Consider the following 26,413-nt stretch of genomic DNA (forward strand, 5'->3'; position numbering starts at 1 on the left):
ACAGCCCTACGCACACAAAAATAGTATCGTATATGAAGTGGTTACATGGAAACTAGAAGACTGTTAAGAAGTTTGGAAAAGGGGGCATACTGTAGTGTGAGAGGAGGTGAATGGGCAGGTGTTGCATCAGATGAGATGTTAAGTTGAGGCCTCACATGCCCTCTCAGGTGGATGTAAAAGATCCCATGACACTAATCAAAAAGCAGGTGAGTTCTCTGGTGTCCTGGCCAACATTTATCCCTCAGTCAGTATCACACAAGCAGTTTTTCTGCTCACTACCATTTGTGGAACCTTGTACGAATTGGCTGCCCTGGTGTCTACAATATATCTAATTACATTTCAAAAGTACTTCCAGTTCTTTGGGACAGTCTAGGATGTGAACTGCATTATATAAATGCAAGTGTGTTCTCTTCTTTCTCTTTCTCTCTTTCCCCAATGCACTGTGCTTTAAAGCCTGGCTACCCAACCCAAACCTGACCAAACCCAACTACATGTGTCGGGTTAGGGTAGGGTCGGGTCTATATTCTGTGTCCAGCATTTGGGCTCGGGACAGGTTGGGCTGGACTGTACTGTTTTGATTTGTATTGTTTTCTTTTTAATCTACATTTTGACGCAATTTTTTTTCTGTTTCAATAACATGTTTGATATTGTCGGGTCGAGCATGAAAAACAATTAAAGGATCAAGCCACAGTCGGTTCGGTTTGGCTGTGGTTGGGTCGGGCCTGGGTCGGGTTTTAATTTTATACCCAAGCAGGCCTTTACTGTGCTTTAATAAATGCAAGACAAATATATATTTAAAAGCAATTTCTAAGACCATTTATAAATTTTTTTTTTCTCTGTACACATAGTATCTGATTATTAAAGGAGTTAAAGTATCTTCACATTGATTCACTTGCAGTACAGGAGAAATTGACTGCTTTTATTAAATGAGACATCAGGTGACTAATCAGTATCAAGAGCCAGAACTTTACGCTGCCCCCTCCCTCCCCCCCCCCCCCCCCCCTGAAGAGCGGGCTGCTGGCGGGGGGGTGATGGGGGGCTAGGGTGTTTCTGACCCCCCCCACCCCCTCTAATTTTACGCAGGGATATGGCAGCTAGAAACGGCCTGCCTACCCCAGGCCAATCAAGTCCCTTAAGTGGCCAATTAACTGGCACTTAAGGGCCTCCCGCCGCGGGTATTTTACTCTCAGCTGCCAGTTCCCCACTGTAGGCTATTGCAGAAAATACGGAAGTATGGGGTTGAAGGTGATTTAGAGCTTTGGATCAGAAATTGGCTAGCTGAAAGAAGACAGAGGGTGGTGGTTGATGGCAAATGTTCATCCTGGAGTTTAGTTACTAGTGGTGTACCGCAAGGATCTGTTTTGGGGCCATTGCTGTTTGTCATTTTTATAAATGACCTGGAAGAGGGTGTAGAAGGGTGGGTTAGTAAATTTGCAGATGACACTAAGGTCGGTGGAGTTGTGGATAGTGCCGAAGGATGTTGTAGGGTACAGAGAGACATAGATAGGCTGCAGAGCTGGGCTGAGAGATGGCAAATGGAGTTTAATGCGGAAAAGTGTGAGGTGATTCACTTTGGAAGGAGTAACAGGAATGCAGAGTACTGGGCTAATGGGAAGATTCTTGTTAGTGTAGATGAGCAGAGAGACCTTGGTGTCCAGGTGCATAAATCACTGAAGGTTGCTAACCAGGTTAATAGGGCTGTCAAGAAGGCATATGGTGTGTTAGCTTTTATTAGTAGGGGGGTCGAGTTTCGGAGCCACGAGGTCATGCTGCAGCTGTACAAGACTCTGGTGAGACCGCACCTGGAGTATTGCGTGCAGTTCTGGTCACCGCATTATAGAAAGGATGTGGAAGCTATGGAAAGGGTGCAGAGGAGATTTACTAGGATGTTGCCTGGTATGGAGGGAAGGTCTTACGAGGAAAGGCTGAGGGACTTGAGGTTGTTTTCGTTGGAGAGAAGGAGGAGGAGAGGTGACTTAATAGAGACATATAAGATAATCAGAGGGTTAGATAGGGTGGATAGTGAGCGTCTTTTTCCTCGGATGGTGATGGCAAACACGAGGGGACATAGCTTCAAGTTGAGGGGTGATAGATATAGGACAGATGTGAGAGGTAGTTTCTTTACTCAGAGAGTAGTAAGGGCGTGGAATGCCCTGCCTGCAGCAGTAGTAGATTCGCCAACTTTAAGGGCATTTAAGTGGACATTGGATAGACACATGGATGAAAATGGAATAGTGTAGGTCAGATGGTTTCACAGCTCGGCGCAACATCGAGGGCCGAAGGGCCTGTACTGCGCTGTAATATTCTTAAAAAAAAAAGACGGCAGAAGCCTCAAAAACCCCGCCTGGTGAAACCAGGCGGCCTTCTTGTGGGCTGGTAGGAGGCCCTCCTGATCGGGCACCCTGTGCCCCACGGAGGGCCGCCCCCAAAGCCCCAGCCGCCCCCGATGCACAACACTGCCCTGGCTCCCCTAACCGACCCCCCCCACCCCCCCCCGCCTCGACGGGGCCCGACAGATTATCCACAACGAGGCCTGAAAAACATAACTGTCTTCCGGGGTCATCCTTTATCTTGCTTGCGAGGGCTGAGTGTAGTCCTAGCAGTGGCCACCGCTCCCCAGGCCCGGCGGAGGCAGGCTCGCCCCCAACTTTTCGGCCAGTGGATGGGGCCTCCTGACCAACAAAAAATTGTGGTGAAGATTTTTTTTAAGTCATACAATTGAAGTGTTCTTTCACATTTCCAGTTGTAACTCTTTTTGAAGTGCTAATTATTGCGGTATAGGTAAGTACAATATGATTGCTTCATACATAAAATAAATGTCTAGCAAGAAGCCTGAGGGATTATGTACACAGACTTGCATGTTTGGACAATTCTCAGTTTGCGTCTTGTTAATGTCTTTTCATGAGTTCTTGACTAGCAACCCCACAGCACCATCAGGTGTTTGTAATTGGAAACACACAGGACTGGGTCTCAAAGTACATTATGCTTCTACATAACAGTATGTGGATTTGTAAAATGGATTGAAAAATAATCACTCTTTATAGATCCCTGTCCCTTTCTGCCTCATGCTATATTTTCATACTAACAATTTTGTAGTAATAAAAAGCCTTATGACTTGGTGCAGGTGCAGTGGCCTGGACTTTGCAGTAAGTATAACAGGGAGACTATCAGCGCTCATTGTTAAGGAATATGTCAGACAGCAACTGGTAGCATTTTAGCATGTGCAGTTAAATGCAGGAAATTGGGACGTTGCTGTCGGAGTTGCCCTGCTCCTCTCGAACCTTCACTATACCAGTTTCTCGCTGATACAGTATTCAAACACATGAAGGGTGTGAAGTTACAGACCCATTCAATATGTCAGAAAAAAACAGGGTTTGTCCATTCAAGTGTGTGAATTTTCAGTGGCGTGATAAGTCTTAATTACTGGCAAACAACCTCTTTGGCATTGAAAATTAACTTTTACAAGTATGGGGTCACATTCCATCAGATTTTAATTAGAGTTGGAGGTTTAAATAAAGTATTTTTACCTCTTCTTTCTCTTGTATCTTTGGTTCCCTCCTCTATTTCTCTTTCTGCACATGATTTTACATTGAATTCACTATTCTAACTTGCACTTCCTGGTTTAGACTCTGCAGGCTGAATTTTACTGCAGGCTTCAGGACGTGTCTGGACCAAATGGGGCTCCCACGCCCGCACTTGCCAGCAGTGAGACTGGCGTGGCAATTTTTTACTGAAGACAGCCTCCTAATTGGCCGTCTCTGGGCCTGCCATCCAATTGAGGTTGGCGGACAGGCTGCTGATGCTGCCACCCCAATCAGAGGCTGGCAGCTCTGAAGCCTCAGCAGTGCCAGCAGGAGAAGTGGCAGCTGCTGAGGCAGGTGAGAGATCTTTAGGACACCTCAAAATGGGAGGCACTCTCTGACAATAAAATAGATATAATAAATTCAGGATGGCTGAGGGCAAAATGCCCCACATATTAGGGCAGGGGAAAACGGGGGCTGTCTTTCCTGCCCTCAGTCCCCTCTTTGCGCCATGGAGCCTCTGTTCTGATGGCCCCTGAACTGCTCAAGGAAGGCCACTTCCATGAAACCAGTGGCCTCCCCAAGTGGCAGAGGGACGCCCTGCTAATCACAAAATGCCAATGGCCCCGAATAGGGGCCTTAATTATGAAAATTGTCTGTCCACCTCCTTGGAGCCAGCAGCAGATTCACACCCCCACCCACCACCTGCCAGCTGCTGGGAAACATCCCCGGCCGCGGGATTACATCGGGGAGCTGTCCCAACGCAGCACCCCGCCATTTTACTGGCCCCCCCCCCCCCCCCCCCCCCCCCCACCTCCATTCCCGCTATCCAGGGACTGGTCAATTCACACCTGTGTGGCTCAGGATTCTTCAATCTGATTGGTTGAGGAGACACCATTGCTTACTCTGTTTACACCCATCCCAGAGCTCCTGTAGAGGGTGTGGAGTTGCTTTGACTCTAATTACTGCAAGTCCCACTACTAAAGCCCACAAGAGTCTATGGGCAATTGTCAATGCAGTGAACAGCTGTTTGTTCACCGCTGACTGCAAAATCAGGGGCCAGTAATATTTTCACCTGCAAACAGGAATTTGGTCATGAGCGGGATAAGTGATCAATTAAATAAAGATCCTGTGTGAATTCTTGGTGTTGAGATGGGCTATTAAATGTGCATTTACATTACAATATAGGACAGTACCAAAACCAAAGCTTTACAGTGCAAGTCTGGCATTAGGGCTCTGCTTTACTCCCATGCTTCTGGGTTTACACTACACACAACTTCAGAATTGTTGTGAAGCAAAAGCACTTTACCAGTGGTCCCACTGTAATGAAAATATCTTCTAATGAAACTCATGTTGGGAGTTAACTGCACCACCTAAACAAGTCTCTCCCAGACTATCTGATGCTATAGTAATTAAATGACTGGAAGGTGATTTCAGCAAACAAAACAGTTCAATGAGTGGACTGTGTGCTGTATATTCAGCCAAGTCATAAAGTTTGCAGCCCTAATAACCTATTGCAGGAAGAGCTTACTTGCACTTGTGCTTTTAACGTATCATCCAAAAGACGGTACCTCAGACATTGCAACACTCTTTCATTACGGCATTGCAGTGCCACCTTAGATTATGTGCTCATGTTTCTGGAGTTGGTGCTTGAACTCTCGACCTTCTGATCAAAGGCAAGCGTGCTAACACTGAGTCAAGGCTGATATCTAACTGTGACAATTAAGTGTGATGTTAGGGTACTATTGGGCTACAGATTCAAATGAAAATGTTGTTATGTAAGTGAACATTACGCAAAATTTGTTCTAATGGACTTGCGCTTAGTGCATTCATACTATAACTGTAGTACCTAATGTATTCATAGGATCATACGACTATGGGGAACAGTAGAATAAACTAAGCTTTTTTTTCATTCATTTTGGGGTTATTTTAGGTGTTTTATCGGCTGGAGTTTGCAGTCAGTGCTGAAGCAAGGGCCCACGAAGTAGGTCTCACTGAGGGATCTAGCAATCACTGTGGCGAGAATTTCACCTCTTCTGTCGTGCAGTGGTGCTGCGACTAATTGCAGTGTTCTCTACTGAGCATTCGCAGTGTGGAGCTGCAAGAATGTCATCAGGCTGTCCGAGCAGCCAGTTACATTAAAGGATTTTGACAGACACCTAAGCTTTTGGAAACAAAAAGCAGTAAAATAAAAACACTTTAAAAAATTTTTTACATAGACCAAATTAAAGATTGGGACATACACATGGAGTAAAGGTAGAAGCTAAAATATTCTGAAAAAACTTGTTTTAAAAATTATTGAAATAATTAACTTAAATCTACTAATTTCACAGCATTCCATGATGAAAATTATTCCTTCAGGTCAAGTTCTGTTCACCATATTTTATTCATTACATCACTGTTAAAAACCCAGTTACACCCGTTTGAACAAGGTGTAACATTTTATGGGGTTCCTAACAGTGATGTGAGAGAGGAAAATTGATTTCATGATTGCCAGCTGTTGGGGGATGGGGGTGAGGGGTTTGTGTGGGGGCGGGGGTGGTGGGGGAGCAGGAGCGGTCACAGTGCGACCAGTGTTGGAAGCCTGAATGGCAGACCACAACTTCAGGATCTTCGCTCTAATCTGTGCATGCCCGGCATCTTGAGGTTGCAGTCATTTTCAGAGGGGTAAGGACAGCGAACACTGATAGTTTGCTGTCAAACCACACCCGCCCCCCCAACAAAATCTGGCCCAATCTAAAAATGCTAGTAAAGAATCTGTCGCCCATTATATATTGCTCCCAATTATCATTTGGAAAATCGTGAGAGGGGTATATAACAAACCAGTTTACACTATTGCCAATAGTTCAAATAACCCCCAATTGTATTTTCTTAATATCACCATGTGGATTGAGACACTATAAATAATAATAGATGTACTTCTCTGAGATGTGCATTGGGAGGCTCAGTTGTATTTTGCAAATTTAGCACATGGCTACGTGTAATCCTTGTCCTGTTGTGGGGAGGGGGGAAAATAAAAGGGCACACCCATGTTTTGTTTATTACGCTTTGCTGTTTTGTAAACCATGTTTGAAAGACATGCAGTGGCATAATTGTAAGGAATATTTGAGTATCCATGACTCAGTGAAAATAAAGTTTTCCTTCCTTCCCTTTCTTAGCAGAATATTTCTATGAAACTTATGTAATCTATATCAGGCCTTGGAGAGGGAGCGAGGAGGTTTACTAAAATGATACTGGGGTGAAGGATTTCAATTATGTGGACAGTCTAGAGAAACTGGGGTTGTTCTCCTTAGCACAGAGAAGGTTAAAAGGAGATTTGTTAGAGCTGTTCAAAATCATGAAGGAAAACTGTTTCCAGTGCCAGAAGGGTCATCAGCCAGAGGACGGAGTTTTAAGGTACTTGGCTAAAGAACCAAAGGAGCCATGAGGATTTTTTTTTAACGTGGCAACTTATGATCTAGAATGCACTGCCTGAAAAGATGGTGGAAACAGATTCAATTATAACTTTCAAAAGGAAATTGGATAAAGACTTGAAGGCGAGACATTTTCAGGACTAAGAGGGGAAGAGCAGGGGAGTGGGATTAATTGAATATCTCTTTCAAATTGCCAGCACAGACCGAATGGCCTCCATTGCTCATAATCTGCTAATAACACACTATCTGAATTCCATCATATGCGATTAGTGTCTGTTCATTGTCTGGAGCTGAAACTGTAGATAAGAGCCATTACTGTATTATACAGGTGAAACATTTAATGTTGCACTGTATAGTAGCTACTGCAAAGATTTAGTGCTGTTCTGAAGGTGAAGCTTGACTTTTTAAAAAATAAAAATTGGACAGTTGGACGATATGGCTGTGAAGAATACTGCATTTCATTACAATTGGCCCTTTCCATACTTCTATGATTAGAAAGGAAAGCTATTCTGTTTTTAACCCATCAATGTTTTTATTGTGTATTTTTATCTTTCAGCTCACCAACATCAGCAAGTTGAAAGATTTTCTTCTGGAGCACAGAAAAGATTACATCAATGCCAGCAGGTATTGCAGTAGGATATTCAATTCTTGTTCTCCTCAAATGGTTATCAAATATGTTTTATTAAACATTTTGTTGCTGTGATTAAACTCTGTAACTCTTCCTGTAGTCTGAGTCAGTGCTGTGCATCTAGATTGTTGTGTAATTACAGGTGTGCATCCAGTTCACTGACTTAGTATGGTAAAATGTTACAATTACTGACTTGTTCACCCTTGTGGACATGTTTTGGATTGACTGATGCATGACCAATGTTTATATTCGTACAGGGGTCAACCTGAAAAATAGGTGCCCATCACATCAGAATAGTAACACCTTATGGGTGAACTGTACTGATGGTTAGTATTCAAATGCACTGCATATTATGAACTGAACCTCAGCGACCAGCATATCCTAACTTTGCTAATTTAGAAGCTATAGAATTAGCCTCTTTGTCCATGGATACTTGGGTGAAGACTGCTGAAACTATACCCTAAAGGAGTCATTGCATCAAGGAGAGAGGTCAGAGAAAATTAGAATACACCAAATCCATTAATGAAATATTTGCCATAAAGCACCAGTTGTATTACTTTACCCATAATTGTTCTCAAGCAAATCAAATTACCACCCACAGGAGACCTAAACGAATGGTTAATGGAGTATTCTGGTGCAAAATGAATTGACGGAGAAAAGGCTTGAAGGAAGTAAACAGAAATATAATGAGCCAGCCCATTCATTCAGTTTCTACCAAACCTTTTTCTAAAGAGTACCAATAAATAGCAATTTTGACACTAGTGAAAGTGAGCGTTCGTACTCTATTTTGAAAGGAATTTCATCCACTTTTTAAAACTGTATAGTCTGTAGTTTCAGCTTTAGCCTAAGAGAGCAAACTGAAATTGTGCACTACATTAGTGTAACTCTGTAAACATATTTTTAAAGAAGGGAAATGTTGTGGTATATATAATCTACAGCAGCTGCTGTGGGTCAGTAGAGCTAAAATATTGTCTAGACCCAGAGGCATATAAAAACAATAAAACTCTCAAATCTAGGCCTTTATACACACTGAATATTGCTGAGTCTTTCTGATTTCTTTAAAAAAAAATTAATTACCTAAAGTATATTACAAAGACCAAAAGGCAATAATGCATGAGCCAAGACAATGAGTAATGCCAAATTATTCCACCATAGAAGGCATCATTGCCAAGCCTGATTCTATATTCACTCACTGCTCCAACATACACATTACAGGTCATGAATAGCGATTGGGAGCTTAGGCTAATTTTCCTCTGCCTAGTCCAGGGATGCTGAGGCCAATTGTTGCAGCTGAGGTAACAGTAGATGCTATCAGTTAAGTCAGCACATAGCAGGAATTAAACGTGGGACCTAGTCTGTATGGCTCAGTCACATGCTACATTTCCATACTCTGTCTTTAGGGCACCTCATTTTAAAAAAAATATCTGGATCGTCTGACAAAACAATTTCACTGCCTCAGCTGGCACAATTGATGTTTTCATTCTTGAGTTCCTCGAAAAGCTCAGACTTTTCAGTAAGAGAGGGAACCTTCCTAGAGATGCGCAAGATACCAAGTAGAACACACAAGATTAGTTTTTGATATTTTAAATTAAATCATGACTGCAGAATAAGGGGGCGTAGAAACAAACAAAAAGCACGTTCAGGACTGATGTCAGAAGGCACTTTGCATAGAACATCCCAGGTATTAATCACTCGGGTAGGGTAGTGAAGGTGAAAAACTCTGGAATCATTCAACAGGTAGTTAAATGCTGAGATCCTAGCTTTCTATGGAAGGCTAACTTTGATGGTATGAATGGACTCCCCATTTGCACTTATCTTTGTGAACTTTATTTCTTTATACCATGCATTTATGTTTGTGGCATGAACCTGCCCTCTGTTGAGGTGGTACTTTACACAAGTAATTCAGTAAATGCCATTTTGTTTTAAACAGGTGCACACATGTTCATTGATAGAAGGGGAATTCTCAGCTGTGTGGTTAGTTCACTCATATGAGAGTGAATTTCTTTCCAGTGTGTAGTCCACATAAATAAATGCATAATCGACCTAGCACAATATCAGTTCACTGCCCTTGTGTTTATGTAGTAACTTGATACTATAGCCACCCCCTAAGGCTTTTCAAATGTGAGTTCCTCATAATCTTTCTATGCTTGGTTCTAATCTATCGCAAATGGCAGAGCTTTCCATTAAGTATTCTTAGAAATGTTATTCAGTTGAAAGCAGCCCACTTTAAAAAAAATCATAGAAATAGGCCATTTGGTTCATTTGTTAAAAAGTTTTTGTCCACATGAGCCACCTAGTATTCAAATTTGCAACATGCTTCCCGTGCTCTTTAAGCAGATAAAGCAGATTGAAGATATACAGTAAAGTGCGGCAAAAAGCTTGGAAAGTCACAGTTGAAATGATTGGTAGGCTTTACATGTTTTTATTTTCAGTTGAATTCATAGATCTTGAAATGTATTTTACTTCCTGTGAGAAAAGTTAGTGGAAATTGTACTAAGATTCAAGTAAATTAGAAAATAGTATATGTACCTGCTGTTCGTACTTGTTGGAAATGCTGAAGCATATTTAAAAGTTGTTCCAGTGAGATATAGTTAGATATCTTGAGAGTAAATCAGGGAAAAATTGGTAAGTTGTTTACAAAGTCTTGAGTAAATCTTTTTACTTTCATGCAATTTTTAAAAGTAATTTATTTAAAGAAAAGAATTTCTTCTATTGGATATTGATCATTGACATTCAAATATCTCCAAGTAAACTCAGGGTCAGAAAGATGGGGCATGGTGGGAAGATATTGGGCTGTTGAGTCATGGGTTTGTGGTCAGTCCATGCTGATGGCCATGTGCTCCTGGACTAGGACTGCTGCTGCCAGGAGAGAGATTGAGAGCTACCTGGTGCAGCTTGCTATGTACAGGTGGCACTGTGCCTGTTAATTGGAACGCCATAACCCAGGCTGGTACTGGCACCCATGAGAGAGATACCAACACTAGGTACTTGGACTGCACTGGATGCCCTTCTACTGTGGTCTTGATCTGCAGCCCTGTTTGTCAGCCTGTTGGCAGCTGTCAGGTCCTGCAATGCCTCAGAAAGAGACTTTAAGCCATGATTTGTCGGCCCTTCAGTCCCTCACTCAAAAGCTCAAGAGCAGAAGTCTTAACTTCCATTCCTCACAGCCCTCTACAAGGAGACCTGCTTTGTGTCTCAATGCCAGAGGCTGCATTTGTTTTCACAACTGGGACACCAACTGTGTGAAGTTAGTGCTGAGCATACAGGTGAAAGGTGGGTGCTGAGGAGACCAACTGAGCTTGTGGCATTCACGGGCTCAGTCTGTGCTGGAAGGAAATTGCACATCACATTGGTTAGGGTGCTCAGTATTTGTAAATATTTTGGCAGTAGCACCATCCTTGGTAGGCCGGTGTAATCACCGTAGAATGAGTCTGCACTGTTAATTTTCATTCTAAATGTAAATATTGGTGTTTATAATGGAAATATAAAAGTAAGGACAGAATTTATGGGCCCAATTTTAATTCTGTCTAATTGAATGGGTTTTGAGTGAGTTCCCCATGAGTTTAAAATGGGAATTGAATTACATTTACATCCTGGTCCAATTATTCCTGCAGATCTGAAGACTACACATATGAAACACCATGAGAGATTGACTAGTATATAGTTTCAAATATTTTCCTAATTGTATTAGTCACAGAATGAATACTTTCAAATTTGCTTCAGTGTTCAGAGAGTAATATTTATGCTTTGTTTTTCATTTCCTGTGCCAGGTAGAGTCCTTTGTTTCCATGTAGAGTTTTGCCTAGAATCAAGCTGTCAACATATTCGACTAAAGCAATAAGTCAGGGTCATGACTAACCCTGGCGCTTGGCGATCTCTAGTTGGCTATTCAAAGAATACTTGGGCTGTTACTTTTGTTTTGTTACTCATGAAGCCTTATAAATTGAAAATTAATGGAAATGCAAGTACATTTTTGTTGATTTGTACATTTGCCCCTATATGTACTCCACACTGACTGCCTGGTATAATACAGTAGACCGAGGTTGTACCCGATACTGGGAGCCATGCATTGCTGCGATTCAATTTTGAAGACACTGTAGACTCTAACAATGGACCATGTGTGTGTGTGTGTTTTACTTTGTGTGGGGGCAATGAGTTGTAGTTAGCAACAATGCCATCACAGTAAAATTTTATTGGTTGTAAAATAATGCCCCACAGGACTTGCTTCCCATTTGAATTTGTATGCTTTTAACTTACTTTCCTATGTTTTCTTTCTAGATTAACTTTTTTGGCCCTCTGCCCATTTTCTTCATTACTCCAAAGATTTTGAAAATAAAATTTAAATCCTCCTGTCCTATGCTTACCCAAAAAATCCTACACATGTACATGGCCGTGAATAACTAGACTATGCAGCATTTTTTAACTTGCTTTTCTCCTATCTGTCACATCGAAATATTGCTATCATATGAATCTCATGGAAATTTATTCATGGAATCAAATGCTAAATTTAGCTGTTGCAATCATAAGATTAGTTCTTTTCCTAATCGTACCTGCTCTGGATGTGAATTTTTCAGTATTTTGTTTAATTCTCACAAACATCAGAACTTTGTTATATCTAAACCCACAACTATTTATTCAGATGTTAATTTGTCTATTCAGTACAGTAAGATGCCACTTTATTTCAAAATGCAATTTCTACAGCATATAAGCTAGTAAAACAATATTAAAGAATCAACCAAGATTTCTGTTAAATGGCTTCTTCTGACTGCTACTTCACAAAATTTTGCCACCAGCCAAAGGCAAATTTACAACTGTGACCATAAACATAGAGCCATAATTTACTATAGCCAGCAAACAGTGGGTGCTGGCCATTCACCTGGCCCTTGCCCATTTAATTTCTGTGACCTTATGCACTGGTCGTTGCTGTAAGTTAGAGATCAATCTGAGTGAGTAGCAAACTGTGTACCTTCTTAACCAATCAGATCGAACTATTGTCAATAAACAGTGCAGAGTCTGAATCAGGAGGTGTAAGTTAAAATAGCGAATCCACTGTGAAATCAGGTACAGAAAGCAAAAAGAGAGAAAGATTTGTTTGAGAGAGAGGAAAAAGAAAGAAGGAAACTGTTTATATGTTTTTAAAAAAATCTCCAACAATTAAAATAACAAGGAATGAGACGCCATGCTGGTAAAAGTTGAATTTCAGTGCCAAAGAGGTTGTTTGGCAGTAATTAAGACATTAAAAGTACTTGGTACTTAAAGTACTTAGACGGAAATGGACCAGCCTTAACCTTCTGTGGTGAGATGAACTATCTCTTCTCTACCTATCTGCAGCTTTCAACATGGTTGACCATACCATCCTCCTCCACTGATTTTTTTTTTTTGTCCATTGTCCAGCTGTGGAAATGTCCTAGATTGGTTCCATTCTTATCTATTTAATCGTAGCCACAGAATCACCTGCAATGACTTCTCTTCCCACTCTTGCACTGTTACCTCTCGAGTTCTCCAAGGATCTATCCTTGACCCCTTCTAAGAACATAAACATAAACAATAGGAGCTGGAATAGGCCAGTTGGCCCTACAAGCCTGCTCTGCGAGTCAGCAAGATCATGGCTGAACTTCTACTTCAACCCCACCTTCCCACACTATCCCCATTTCCCTTAGGTCCCTTAGTACCCAAATATCCATCAACCTCTGTCTTGAATATACTCAACAACTGAGCATCCTCAGCTCTCTGGGCTAGAGAATTGTGAAGATTCACAACTTTTGAAGAAATTACTCCACATTTCAATCCAAAACAGTTGACCCCTTTATTCTGAGACTGTGCGACCCTGTATTCTAGATTCCCCAGCCAGGGGAAACATTTTCTCAGCATCTGCGCTGTCAAGCCCCTTAAGAATTTATGTTTCAATTAGATCTCCTCATTCTTCTAAACTCCAGGGAATATAGACCTAGTCTACTCAATCCCTTCTCACAGGACAATCCCCTCATGCCAGGAACCAGTCTAGTGAACCTTTGTTGCATTCCCTCTAGGGCAAGTATTTCCTTCCTTCGGTAAGGAGACCAAAATTGTACATAGTACTCCAGGTGTGGCCTCACCAGTGCCCTATAATTGTAGTAAAACTTCTTTACTTTTATACTCCAATCCCTTTTTACAAAACAAGCATAACATTTGCCTTTCTAATGGCTTGTTGTATCTGTTTAACTTTCTGTGATTCATGTACATGGCCACCCAGGTCCCTATGAATGCAAACATTTCCCAGTCTCTCATCATTCAAAAAAATTCTGCTTTTTTATTTTTCCTACCAAATTGGATAACTTCACACTTTGCCGAATTGTATTCCATCTGTCAGTTTCTTGCCCAGTCACCCAATCTGCCTTTAGCCCTCTTCAGCCTCTCTGCATCCGCCTCACATCTTGCTTTCCCACCTAACTTTGTATCATCAGCAAACTCAGTCCCCTCATCCAAGTCATTAACATAGATTCTAAATAGTTGAGGCCGACGAACTGATCCTTGCACTACCCTACAGGTTACAGCCTGCCAATCTGAAAATGTCCCACTTATTCCTATTCACTGTTTTCTGTCCATTAGCCAGTCCTCAATCTATGCTAATATATTACCCCCAATCCCATGAGTTCTGATTTTGTGTAATAACCTCTTGTGTGGCACCTTATCGACTGCTTTTTGAAAATCTAAATACACTACATCCACTGGTTCCCCTTTATCCATCTTAATAGTTACACCCTCAGAAAACTCAACACATTTGTCAAACACTATTTTCCTTTCATAAATTCATGTTGGCTCTGCTTAATCATATTATGATTTCTGAAGTGCCCTGTTACCACATCCCTAATAGTAGAATCAAGCACTTTGCTTCTTCTTGATGTTGGGAGGAATTCTGGAAGATTAAAACCAATGCAACCGCTATCTCTGTAGCTACCCCTTTTAAAATTTTAGGATGCAGGTCGTCTGGTCCAGGGGATTTGTCGCCACTTAGTTCCATTAATTTCTCCAGTATTCTTTCTATACTTAAACGAAATCCCTCTGTGAGCTTGTTAACCTTTTGTAGCTTTAATTCTTTAAAGTAGAAAGGTTCTCATCTAAAAAAGGTAATGTCAGTGAAAATTAATTCTTCCAGACTAATAATTTTTGCTAAACAAGTTGAATTATATAGCAACTGATCCATGCTCCTTCCTTCCTGTATTCTTACTCTACCTTTGTCCTGTATTCTCACTTTTGCTTTGTACATCTTTTAGTGATGTGGCCTATATGTAATATGTACTGTTAAGTCTATTGATCACATGTCAGCTTGCATTGATTTAGTGGCCATTAATTGTTTATTGTGAACATTATTCAGGATCTAAATAGACGCAAGACCTATGTCTGCCATGATGCCTGCAACCAGTATAAAAAACTGTATATTCAGTGACTAAAATTGCCTTATGCTCAACATGATATATATTTTAAAGAAAAACTTCTGCTTGGATTCAGGGTTATAATTTCATGGTTTATGACCTTCTGTAATTTTCTTTTTATTCTTCCTCTCCTGAAGTTGGGACTTATGGGAAATAATTACTGGCCTTCTTCCATCTTTACTAAGTGGCCATTCTGCATGTGTTGAACTGGACCTTCAGAATTGGCAGGCCATTGGCCTGTGATGTCCATTATGGCAAATGCTAGCAATCTCATATATAATTACTTCCAGCACAAATTACTGGAAGGTTATGATTAGGGGTAGGAACTTTGCCTGATGATCCCCTACCATTACCCCCGCCCCCCTCCCGCCCCCGCCAACCCCACCCCCGCCAACCCCACCCCCGCCAACCCCACCCCAAGACCAAGTACTGGATGTCTGAGGCCAAACATGCCATGTGCTGCACTCTGGTTGAGATTGACCAAGTCAGCATAGACCTCAATAAATTTGGGACCTTCCTGATTATGTGATACCATATAAGGCGTTTAAGCATTAGTGGGAGCAGTTGATACTCAAAGCTTTAGATGAAAGCTGGGTGATTGATCGTGACGAGGAAAATCATTCTCAAACTATTATAGCCTTTGAGGTTTCTGTTGATTGTCACATTTTCAAATGACCTGATGAAAATGCATTTACCAAAGGGACATCAGAGACCAGTAGAAAGAGAAATTATGTTGTGAAGGAAATGCCATAGGCCAAATAGAAAATATTAATTTTGTCGTATAGAACATTGCCTGAGACTTTTTGCTGGACATTATTACAAATAACTTTTTAAAAGCAGAACAGAACAGCTAAAGATGGCCACACACAATTTGCATATAAGAAGCCAAATACTGGCTGGGAGATCGAGGTAATTACCCAGTCTAGCTAGAACAATAGGGGTGCGCTCTGATTCAGTTACCTGGAATGATTTTTGTCAATAGTGGTTGTCAAAAGCCTCGACACCCTTTGACTTTGTAAGAGCCAAACCCTCCCTCCCTCCCTCCCCCCCCCACCAAGTATGTTTGCACAGCTTAGGAGAAGAACTTTGAATTTCAAAAAAAATCTTCCAGAAACTTCTGTTTTCAAACAGAGGTGGTCACATGACAAACCTGCCTGTGTAACTCTTGAGTTTGTGAATTGTGCCTCAGAAGAAAGACAGTAAGTGAACTCCAAGGAGGAAAACAGCATCTCTCTCTCTCTCTCTCTCTATCTCTCTCTCTGCCTCTCCAGCAAATTCCCAAGGGAGCCTCGGCTGCAGCTAAACCTCAAATCTAAAGACCCTCACAGGCATCAACCAAAAGGACGGATAAAGCCTCTCTTCGGCCTTCTGGAACCAGAGAAGCAAGCCTGAATTGTACATGGCCTAGCGAGGACTTCAAGACTTTAACTTCAACTGAGGACACTGAAACTCAGTATTTGAATTCCATTTATTACGGACCTTACTTCAACCTCCCAACCCTATTTTCTCCCCTCTGTATCTGTTTGTGTGTATATGTGTGCCTCTCGTATGAATGTGAACGTGAATGCGTTGAATATTTTAGTAATTTTAAGGTTAATAAACGACATCTTTCTTGTTCAAACTCAAGAAAATCTGTCTGGTTCATTTACAATTATAGTTAGAGGAACAGTGAGCAAGTGCTCAATGAGGTGATAAGCTAAATCACTGTTAAAAGAATAGACCCTGTTGTAGTCAAAAGAGCAGGGGTGAAAAGGGAGCCTGAGACCGCTTCCTCACCTGGTCGTAACAATGTGCATTCGAGGGCCTGTGGACTATTTTATAGTGTTTAGCTGGAAGACTACTCTGATCAGTTGAGAATTACAGTGAATTTAGTGTTTTTTTTATCACAAATTACTCCTTTAATATTACCTACCTTTATAATATAACTGACTTGCTGAGTTTAGAGTTTTTACAGATGTTCTAGGAACATTTTAGTCAATTATTGCATGCCACCAATTTTCTTTTAATTGTTCGCATGGTCTTCATATTGGCACATTGTGCTGATTCCTGTGAAATAATGAAAAGCAATACACTGTACCAGTATTCGCTGAGAGACTACACTGTACAATAGGTGATGGGTTGATTAGTTTTGATGCTCAACAGTCTTTTGTTGTATATTCTGCTTGGCATGAAGTACTGCAAAATGTTCCTATTGTTCATATATTGTTTTAGTAAGTATTTGTGTGTTTGATGGTCCAAGGCTACTTTCATATAATAAAAAGTAAGAAAATTAGTTAGATGATTTGTGGAAGTTGAAACATGCATCATTTTAGGCATGTCCCAGGTAATGTGTCCAATCACTTATTTGAAGCCAAGGTTAAATCCCTTTAAAATTGGGGCCTGAGAATCCTGTTATATTGCCAAATGATCTTGGTCACCCTCAGGCAAGCAATACAGTGGATGGCATCTAATCTAAGATCAAAGTATATGCCGAGACTATAGAAAGACCCCTGTAGTTAATTGTTTGGCCCAGATCCTCTGAACAAAGTCAAGAAGTATTCAGCCACTTATTTATTTAACTTTGTTTTTCTTACTCATTTTCAAAGTTAGTTGTGCAGTATAATTCCTGATAGTAAAATAACACCAGTAACGGAAATGTTGTAAATGGTAAAACACAGAAAAGACTTCCCTGATTTCCAGGATTTAATCATGTTCTACTTTGCAGATAATTAAATAATTGGTTTTCTGGAATATACTCTTCGGAAATTTACCTGTGAAGAGCAATATTGGCATGACGGGGACAAATGGTGATTTCCATAATTTATGCCATAAAATTAGCTGGAATCAGTAACAGTGAAGCCTATGTCTGTAGGCCTGAATAGGATTGAAACCTCAGATTAACTTATAATGGAGGGGATCCCCGTGAATAGTGAAAATTGGCAGAAAATCAGAAGTCTAATGGAACAAGGAGCACAATGTCAGCAGGACAAGGAGCACAGAAGCTTCATATTGAGTTATTTCTGCATTAGCAAAACTATTTCAAAGAAACAATGTAAATAAAACTTTGATTTATTCGCCCTGGCACAAACGGCTGATTAGTCTACTACTTTTGCTGGTATTAAGGTGGTTTTTGTGTTCTTTTTCTACAGTCCCAAGCTGATGCCTTTGTCCTCTATTCCCTTTTTCAAATTTTTCTCCTTGCTTTCTTCTACTTTTCACATTTTTAATTTGCTTTGGAATAACTCAAAAATAAAAGAGATTTGAAAAGAAACAGTACATTAGCAGAGCCATATGCAAGTGGCTCTCACACTCCCCATAGCAGCTGAACAGTGCACTCCTCTTACTTATTGATTCCTGCAAATCTTTGCAGATAATGACTGGAATTTTCACACCCTGTGGAGGCAGCTTTGGAGTTGGCGGGTGGGGGGGTGCTGGACGCGGGGCAGGAAAATTCTGAAAGAAAGGGGTTGGGCCAGCTCCACGATGTGTTCTCGCCTTCTTGCATTTTCCTGGAGGCGGGCTCCCGGTGACAACGGCTACCCGCCCGGCAGTGGCAGGTAGCCAATTAAGGTATTTAAAAGTTCAATTAGCCCCTATTTTGGCACTTAAGTGGTATTTTGTTTGCAGCTCATCTCCTCACAGGAGGTGAGAGCAGCGAGGGAGGTCAGTGCCATGATAGGCACGCGCTGAGGTTACTTTGAAGGAGCCAAATCATACTTTGCAACACATTCACTGGGAAATGCTTTCAGTTGGAAGTGTTTCCCCTGCAGACAGATCGAATGGAATGTTCTGGGTGTCAGGATGTGCTACTAGTTCCAGCATCTGTATTGCCCCTCCATCTTGTGATGCCCTTTCTTTCTCCTAATACCTGAGCAGCACACACTATTCTCAGTGGGACTGCCGGTCGGCCTTCCCTTTGGCCACTCTGGCCCTCCCGCATCCGGTACCCACTTGCCATCCCATGTAGGCCTGTTAATTCGCCGCCTTCCATAAAACGCACAGCTGCCAGGAGTGGGATCAGAACCCAGAAATGTTTTAAGTGGAGAAAATTCTGGCCAATGAGAGCAAAGTGACCAGTTCCAGTATATAATCTTTCTCTGTAATGCAGTAATGTTGTATTACTTCCTCAGAGTTTTTAATACATTATTTTGTTTCCCACTGTCTGCTTTGGATCAGCTTGGCTTGCTGCTGTTGTTGTGATATCACAATACCAGGTCTGCCAATTGCACACTGCTGCAATCTCGTGTTACGTAGCAAACTTGAAATGTAAAATTTTAAAACATTTAGAAATTGCTGATTAGTGTAACTGAAGCTGTTTCATTATGCAGTATAAATAGTGAGGTAAATTACTTTTTAAGGCAATTGAAGTTATTGAAACCGTTAGAGGTGGGCAGGAGCAGTTGTCGGGCTCACTGAAATAATGTTTTAAAGTTAGTCTATTTTTAATATTGTATTGAGTTTGTAGATTTCAGATTTATGGGTATTCTTCAATGATCAGCCACCAAAAATATGACTGGGATTCATGTTGCATTATTCTTCTGTTTTTTAAATATTTTGTTTCCACGGAATATGTAGCACAACCAGAATTCAGTTTAAGCTGTACAATTCATGGAAAGTTGAGTTCTTTGCTACTCACCATATTTAAAAAGTATTGTAGATCCTGCCGCAAATATGTATTTTTGTCATACGATACCCATCATTGTGCTGTCGCTGATGAGAATAACCAAGATAAACATAATTTAATCCTTTGCATCAACTTGGCTCAGTTGGTAGCATTCCGGGCTCCAAGTCATAAAGTTTTGGCAAGCCCCACAATGGTTTCAGCACATCAAAGCTGACTTTCAGTACAATGCTGAGGAAGTGTTGTTAGAGGTTCAGTCTTCAGATGAGACTTTAAATGTCTACCTGCTCGGGTGGAATTAAAAGATCCCATGGAATTAATTTAGGCGCAGAGAACTGTTATATCTCCTGATGAACATTCCTTCCTTAGCCAGAATTGGTTGTTTACTCACTTACTGTTTGCGAGAGCGTGTTTTGCACAAATTGACTGCTGTGTTTATCTACAAAACAAGAGACTGCATTTCAAAAGTAATCCATTGTTTGCAAAGCACCTTGGGACATCCTGAAGAGAAAATATAGTGATGTATAAGTTCTGTCTTTATTTATATGCAATAAACAATAATAGCAACTTCTCAATAATTGAATCTTGAGGTTTTTCTTGCAACAGAGGTACGAGGAAGGTGGGAATGGCCTGGGCAGGTCATGTTCATTGGCCAAAACAAGATAAACTTGATTGATTGGATGGCTCTTATTTTATGTAACAGTAAGGAGTTGGTAATGCCCTCTTGGTTTATGTAAACAGAATCCCTTGATTGAAAAGGAACAGAGCGAGAATCTCAGGCTAGATGCTGGATTGAAACCATGGTTAATAAATAAATGAAATAGCTGGTTCTTCTAAAGGCATTAAATTATTGCTTTTTTGCTTGTCGATCTTGTTTCTAACCAGGGTCATCAAGTGCAGGTAAATAAGATACAGAAGAACGCAACTAGAAATAGAAACAATAAGATTTAAATCAAAAATAGAAAGTTTTGATCAATTTCATATTTTGAATTAATATATTTGGAATTAGTATTATATAAGGGGCAATTTTTATTTATGTAGAAAGTTGATTTTTGAAGAATGAATTGCTGTATTTGTCGTTATTGGATGTACAATATGGCAGTTCCAGATAGAGCTTTGCTAGGGAAAGAACTACTTGTTTATTTTGTGGTTAGATGATTGTTATGACCAGGTGAGAAAGTGGTCTAGGGTTCCCTTTCAGCCTTCACCTGGTCTTGCTGTAACAGGGTTTAATTTTCAACACACCGTGTTTTTAGCTCCCCCTTGGTGAATCCTTGTTCACATCTTTCCAATTATAAGGCAAAGCAACCAGCACAAACAGGTTTCTTAGGTTTAAAGAAGAAAAGTTGAAATTTATTAAACATAAACTTAAACTCTAATTTGGTTGACGCCTACGGATATGCGATGCGCCCCACGCTAGCATGCATACGCAATACACACATGCAAATAGAGACAGAAAAGAGCGGAAGGAAAATAAAGTGGAAAAGTTTGAGGCAATATCTGAAGAGTTGTTGTTACGGTTCTTCGAGCTCACTGTAGAGTCCTTGATTGTAGGTAGATCTTGCTTTTCGTTGGGGCCCAGTATTCCTCTTAAACCTTGTTCGCTGCAGGAGACATTTCTCTCTTGGGGTTCATGTGTCTTCTGTGGATTCAGAGGCTTGTGAGAAAGAGATGTGAGCAGGCAGGAGAGAGATCCTCTCAGTCCAGGAGCAAACAGCTTTCTGCCCAAACTTTTTGTACAAATTCAAAAAACTCAGGTTGCCCAGCAGGTTAGTCAGGCGACCAGCTGGTCTGACCATGTCTGTTTGTGTATTCGGCCATCTTAGCAGTCAACCTGGAATGTGAGCTCCCCCACCTTCAACGTCTGGTGATCAAAAGTCCATTGTGGGTTGAATGTCAGGGAATGGCTGCTTTGCCTTTCCATACACCATTTGTTAATATGCAAATGTCCTTTCTAGCCACGGCCGGTCTGTTCAACAAGTCCTCTCCTCACTCTAGTAACAGTTTAAAAATCAGTGTTCATGACAAAATTAATGTGCCTCATTCTTGGCAGGTGGGGGCTTAGCATGACATGACAGTGACATGGAAAACTGTTTCAAGTCTATATTTGTTTCTTCACAAGTTATCAAGATATACACCAATAACAACTTACATTTATATGGTGCCTTGAGTTTCACAGGAGCATTATCAAATAAAATTTGATACAGAGCCACATGGATATTACAGCAGGTTACCAAAAACCTGGTCAAAGAGCTAGGTTTGAAGGTACATCTTAAAGGAGGAGTGTGAAGTATAGTGGCTGCGAGGCTTAGGGAAGGAATTCCAGAGCCTAGGGCCCAGTCAGCTGAAGGCACAGCTGCCATTGGTGCATTGATGAAAACCTGGAATGCACAAGAGCGTAGAGATCACGCAGGATTGCAGGTCAGGAGGAGGTTACAGAGATGGGAGCAAAACCATAGCGGGATTTGAAATCCTGGATGAGAATTTTAAAATCGAGGTGTTGCAGGACCTGGAATCAATGTAGGTCAGTGGTACAGGGGTGATGGGTGAATAGGACTTGGTGCAAATTAGGAAACGGGCAGCCAAATTTTGGATGAGTTTAAGTTTATGGAAGGTGGAAGATGGGTGGCCGGCTGGGAAAATATTTGAATAGCCAAGTCTAGAGGTAGCAAAGGTATGGATGAAGGTTTCAGCAGCAGATCAGCTGTGGCAGGGACAGAGATGGGCGTTGTTACAGAGATGGGCGATGTTACGGAGCTGGAAGTCGATGTTCTTGGTGATGGAGTGGATATGTGGTCTCGGGGTTAAATAGGACGCCCAAGGTTGCAAACTGTCGGAATTAGTCTCAGATAATGACCAGGGAGGGGAATGGAGAGGGTAGCTAGGGAATGGATTTTGTGACGGATCCAAGGCAATAAAAAGGGAGTACAGCTATCTTTACCTTTTTTAAAAAAAAGATGAGCTGAGTTAAAATATTATTAGACTTCTCATCCTTTTCTTTTTGAATTAGAAGTGTGGGCTGCTGGCATCAGGAGAATGGCTTCTGAAAGTTTCAGGATTGGGGAAAGTGTGCAGGGAGAATCAATGTGTACCCTGATGTGTAGGTGTTCCTGTAATGCTGTTTCTCATGGTAATTGTTTTCCTTACTGTACCAGCCATAGAAACTCATCTAATCCAGAGGGTAATCTAAGATGTTGAATGCTCTAAATTTGTTTTATTTGAAAGGGTACTGATGAGCAGCACCAGCTTCTATTCATATAGTGCCTTTAACGCAATAAAACATCCCAAAGCTGTTCAGAGGAGTGTTAATCAAGCGAAATTTGACACCGAGCTACATAAGAGTTATCAGGGCAGATGACCAAAAGCTTGACCAAAGATGTAGGTTTAAAGGAACATCTTAAAGGAGGCAAGAGGGTTGAAATATGTGAGAGATTTAGAGAGGGAATTCAGAACTTATGGCCTCGGCAGCCGAGGGTACGGCTACCAACGATGGAGCGATTAAAAGAGGTCAGAATTGGACAAGCGCAGAGATCTCAGAGGGTTGTAGCTTTGGAGGAGATTACTGAAATAGGGAAGGGTGAGGCCATAGAAATTTGAAAACAAGGATGAGAATTTTAAAATGGAGGAAAATCTTAATTGGCATTATTGGTCATTATATTTTACCATGAATAATTTTCAAATATTCTTCTTAAAGCATAAAATTGAGTGGAGCAGTCCCGCTGCTACCCTTTCGACATTTGAAGTATGCGAGCTGTTCACACTGGAGGTGTATGTTCACAAACATTTTCAACCGTATCCCCATTTCCTATGAAGCACATACCTGATTGGCAGGTTTAATGGGATTGTTCTTTGCTATCAGTACAATTTATTTGGCAGCAACATAGGTTTCTGGTGAACTGGATTGTCTCTTTTAAAAGTGTGCGTACCCTCAGTCCGCCACAGGTTACATATTAATACCGTGTTATAACTTTTTATAATGAAGGTGTGCACCAACTGTGTCTTTCATTCTAGATGGAATTCTATTCCAGCCGGAAATTTTTCACATGCTGAGTTGCAAATGAAATGTAGAAATTCAAAATTGAAAAGGAAAAGGCAGCTCTTTTGTCAGCAGGTTTCAATTGCAGAGTTTCATACCGTTTTACGCTGTGCTGCAAACTTTTAACAAGTAACATTTCAAGGGTGTCGCGATAAACCTGGGAGCTGATTTTTCACATGACCTTGCGGTACCTAATTTGAGACCATTTTCTAGTAATCCAATATGGTTTCAGAACATACTTTGGAGGCATAAATGTCGCTGTGCATTAGGAATCAAGAATGCAGAAGTTGTGTGTCCATACTGAAAGTTATTCATTCCCTTTTAACAATTGATATTTATCAGCAAATCAAATTAGAGCTGAGATAATAGCCTGTCATTTTTGGCAATCTTATCTAATATTCAAGCGAAAACAAAGAAAACTGCTGAAAAGTCTGTCTGGTTGTCAGCTGCCCAGTTATGAGATGTAGTTCAGGAGTAACTGATAAGCAAGACTTAATGTCAAGGTCACATTAATAGGTTAGCTTTAGCAGAAAAGAACTGAGATTGTGGGCCTCCGTAAATTGGACCACACAGTAGGAGGTAGCTAGAATTATATACACTGACCCACGTAGACAGCACGGACTGATTTAATCTCAAGGGCATCGACTGTGCAGTTACCAGATGGTGCTGATTAGTGGGTGAAGAAACTAGAGCTGGTACTAGTTTATTTAATAAGTAACCTTTTGCTCATCATATACTTGCAGCAGACAGTTGAATGTTTAGTCTGTTCTTGTATGGAAGTATGAATTGAATATAATGTTTTTTGTTTTTAGTAATTTTCTCATTTATACACCAGCTACATTAAAACCAGTTGTTGGCACATTCAAGTTCCATTATTCAAGAAATGGAAGATAGTATAAATCTACTTGAATCTAGTATGGTTACGACGATAAATATTGTTTCTTAGCTGGCAGTTATAATATGGCATTTCCTATGAAGTCATATTTGCAGTTTAGTCAAGACAATTAGAATGATGTATTAGGCAATAACTGTTTTGGTGTGCAATATCTCTGCACCATTAAGTGACAAATATTGAAAATGTTTACCCTGTTGGTTTAACTGACTTCAGTTGGAAACCTTAGGAAAAAAGGTTGCTTGTCTCTGGGGTTTGATTACTAACTGTTGATATTCTCTGTTACAATAAAAAAACAGAATTGTTTTTCTATCAAAGTAAAAACAAAAAATGCTAGAATTCGTAGCAGGTCAATCGGCATCTGAATGAGGAAGACAGGTGACATTTTAAGTGGGGCCTTCTTATCAAAATTGACCATTATTTTTGTACTTTTAGGCTTCATATTTTAATTCCGTAAGCCTTGGGATCAGTTACCAAGAAATGAGGCTATTACAATGTCGGTTGCCTTTTGCCTACGGTATCCAACGTGTGCTAACAGCAAAATACTTTTTCTCCATCTGCTCCTGGTCAAGACTGTTGATTTGAAGTTTTCATAAAAGATTGGACTGTATCGTGGAACGTGATCCCAAAACATCAGTAAAAATCATGGAGAGTGTCTTAATCCCATGGAATAAAAGAGAATTTCACTTACTCGGTCACCATAAACTTTGGAGTAATTACAGGTGGACAGAATCATATTTTGATTCTTGTAGCACTAATTAAAAATACTCAAATCCAATGTAATATCTGAAATTAGCACTCAATCACCAAAAACAATTAAGTCTGTTCAGTATTATTTAAGAAGTAAGTTTCAGTTATTTTTTCAGATGTAAGTAATTTATAAAAGACATTTAGTACAAGTACAAATTTGTTTTGCTGCTTGTTCATATTGTGCAGTTCATAACTTGCTTGTGTTAACTTTCTTAACGCATACTAGATGTAACAGAATGTATTCATTCAGTCACAAATGACATCCTATGTGACTGTGACTGCATTGCACTATCCCTCCTCATCTTTCTCGACCTGTCCATAACCTTTGGTATGGTTAATCACAACCTTCTCCTCCCAATGCCTCACCTCCAATGTGCAGCTGAGTGGACTGCCTTCGCCTGATTCCACTCTCGTTTATCCAGTTGTATTTCCTGCAACGGCCTTTCTTCCCAACCCCCCACCATTGCCCGTGGAGTCCCCCAGGGCTCTATCCTTAGCCCCCTCTATTTATCGGCTTCATGCTGCCATTGGATACATGGACCGAAAAAACAATGTCTTGTTCCAAATGTATGCTGAGGGCACCACCAACTCTACCTCACCACCACCTCTCTTAACCACTTCACTGCATCTGTGCTGTCAGACTGCTTGTGTGTGTGTGACAGCCAGTCCTGGAAGAGCTGCAATTTTCCATAATTAAATATTGGAAAGACTAAGTCATTGTCTTTGCGCCGCACCACAAACTGCAATCCCCTCCCTGGACACAGTCTCGGGCTGAACCAGACTTTCCGCCTTTAGCATCCTATTTGACCCAAAGCTGAGCTGCTGATCCCATATCCTCCAGTCACAAAGACTGCCGTAATATCTTCCGTCTCCACCCCTGCTCAGCTGATCTGTTGCTGAAACCCTAATCCATGCTTTTGTTGCCTCCAGATGTAACTATTCCAATGCTTTCCTAGCCAGGCCTCCCATCTTCAACTCTTCTTAAAGCTGCTCATCCAAACTCTGATGCCTGTATCCTAACTCGCATCAAGACTTGTTCATCCATCGCCCCTGTGCTTGTTGACCTACTTAGGCTCCCGGTCCAACAAAGCCTCGATTTTAAAATTTGCATTCTCATGTTCAAATGCCTTCATGGCCTTGCTCTTCCCTATCTCTGTAACC

The 26,413-nt window shown here is 40.9% G+C and overlaps 1 protein-coding gene across 2 annotated transcripts in view; it reads left to right on the forward strand.

Annotated features, from left to right (window-relative positions):
* Window positions 1-26,413, forward strand: part of stx18 (syntaxin 18) — a 157,974-nt gene that overhangs the window by 54,471 nt on the left and 77,090 nt on the right. For both annotated transcript variants that reach the window (XM_068044388.1, XM_068044397.1), the window contains exon 2: window positions 7,491-7,558. In XM_068044388.1, coding sequence (XP_067900489.1) covers window positions 7,491-7,558 — 68 coding nt within the window. The remainder of the gene's footprint in view (window positions 1-7,490; window positions 7,559-26,413) is intronic.

Source organism: Heterodontus francisci, chromosome 1 (genome assembly GCF_036365525.1).
Source record: "Heterodontus francisci isolate sHetFra1 chromosome 1, sHetFra1.hap1, whole genome shotgun sequence".
Taxonomy (NCBI): Eukaryota; Metazoa; Chordata; class Chondrichthyes; order Heterodontiformes; family Heterodontidae; genus Heterodontus; species Heterodontus francisci.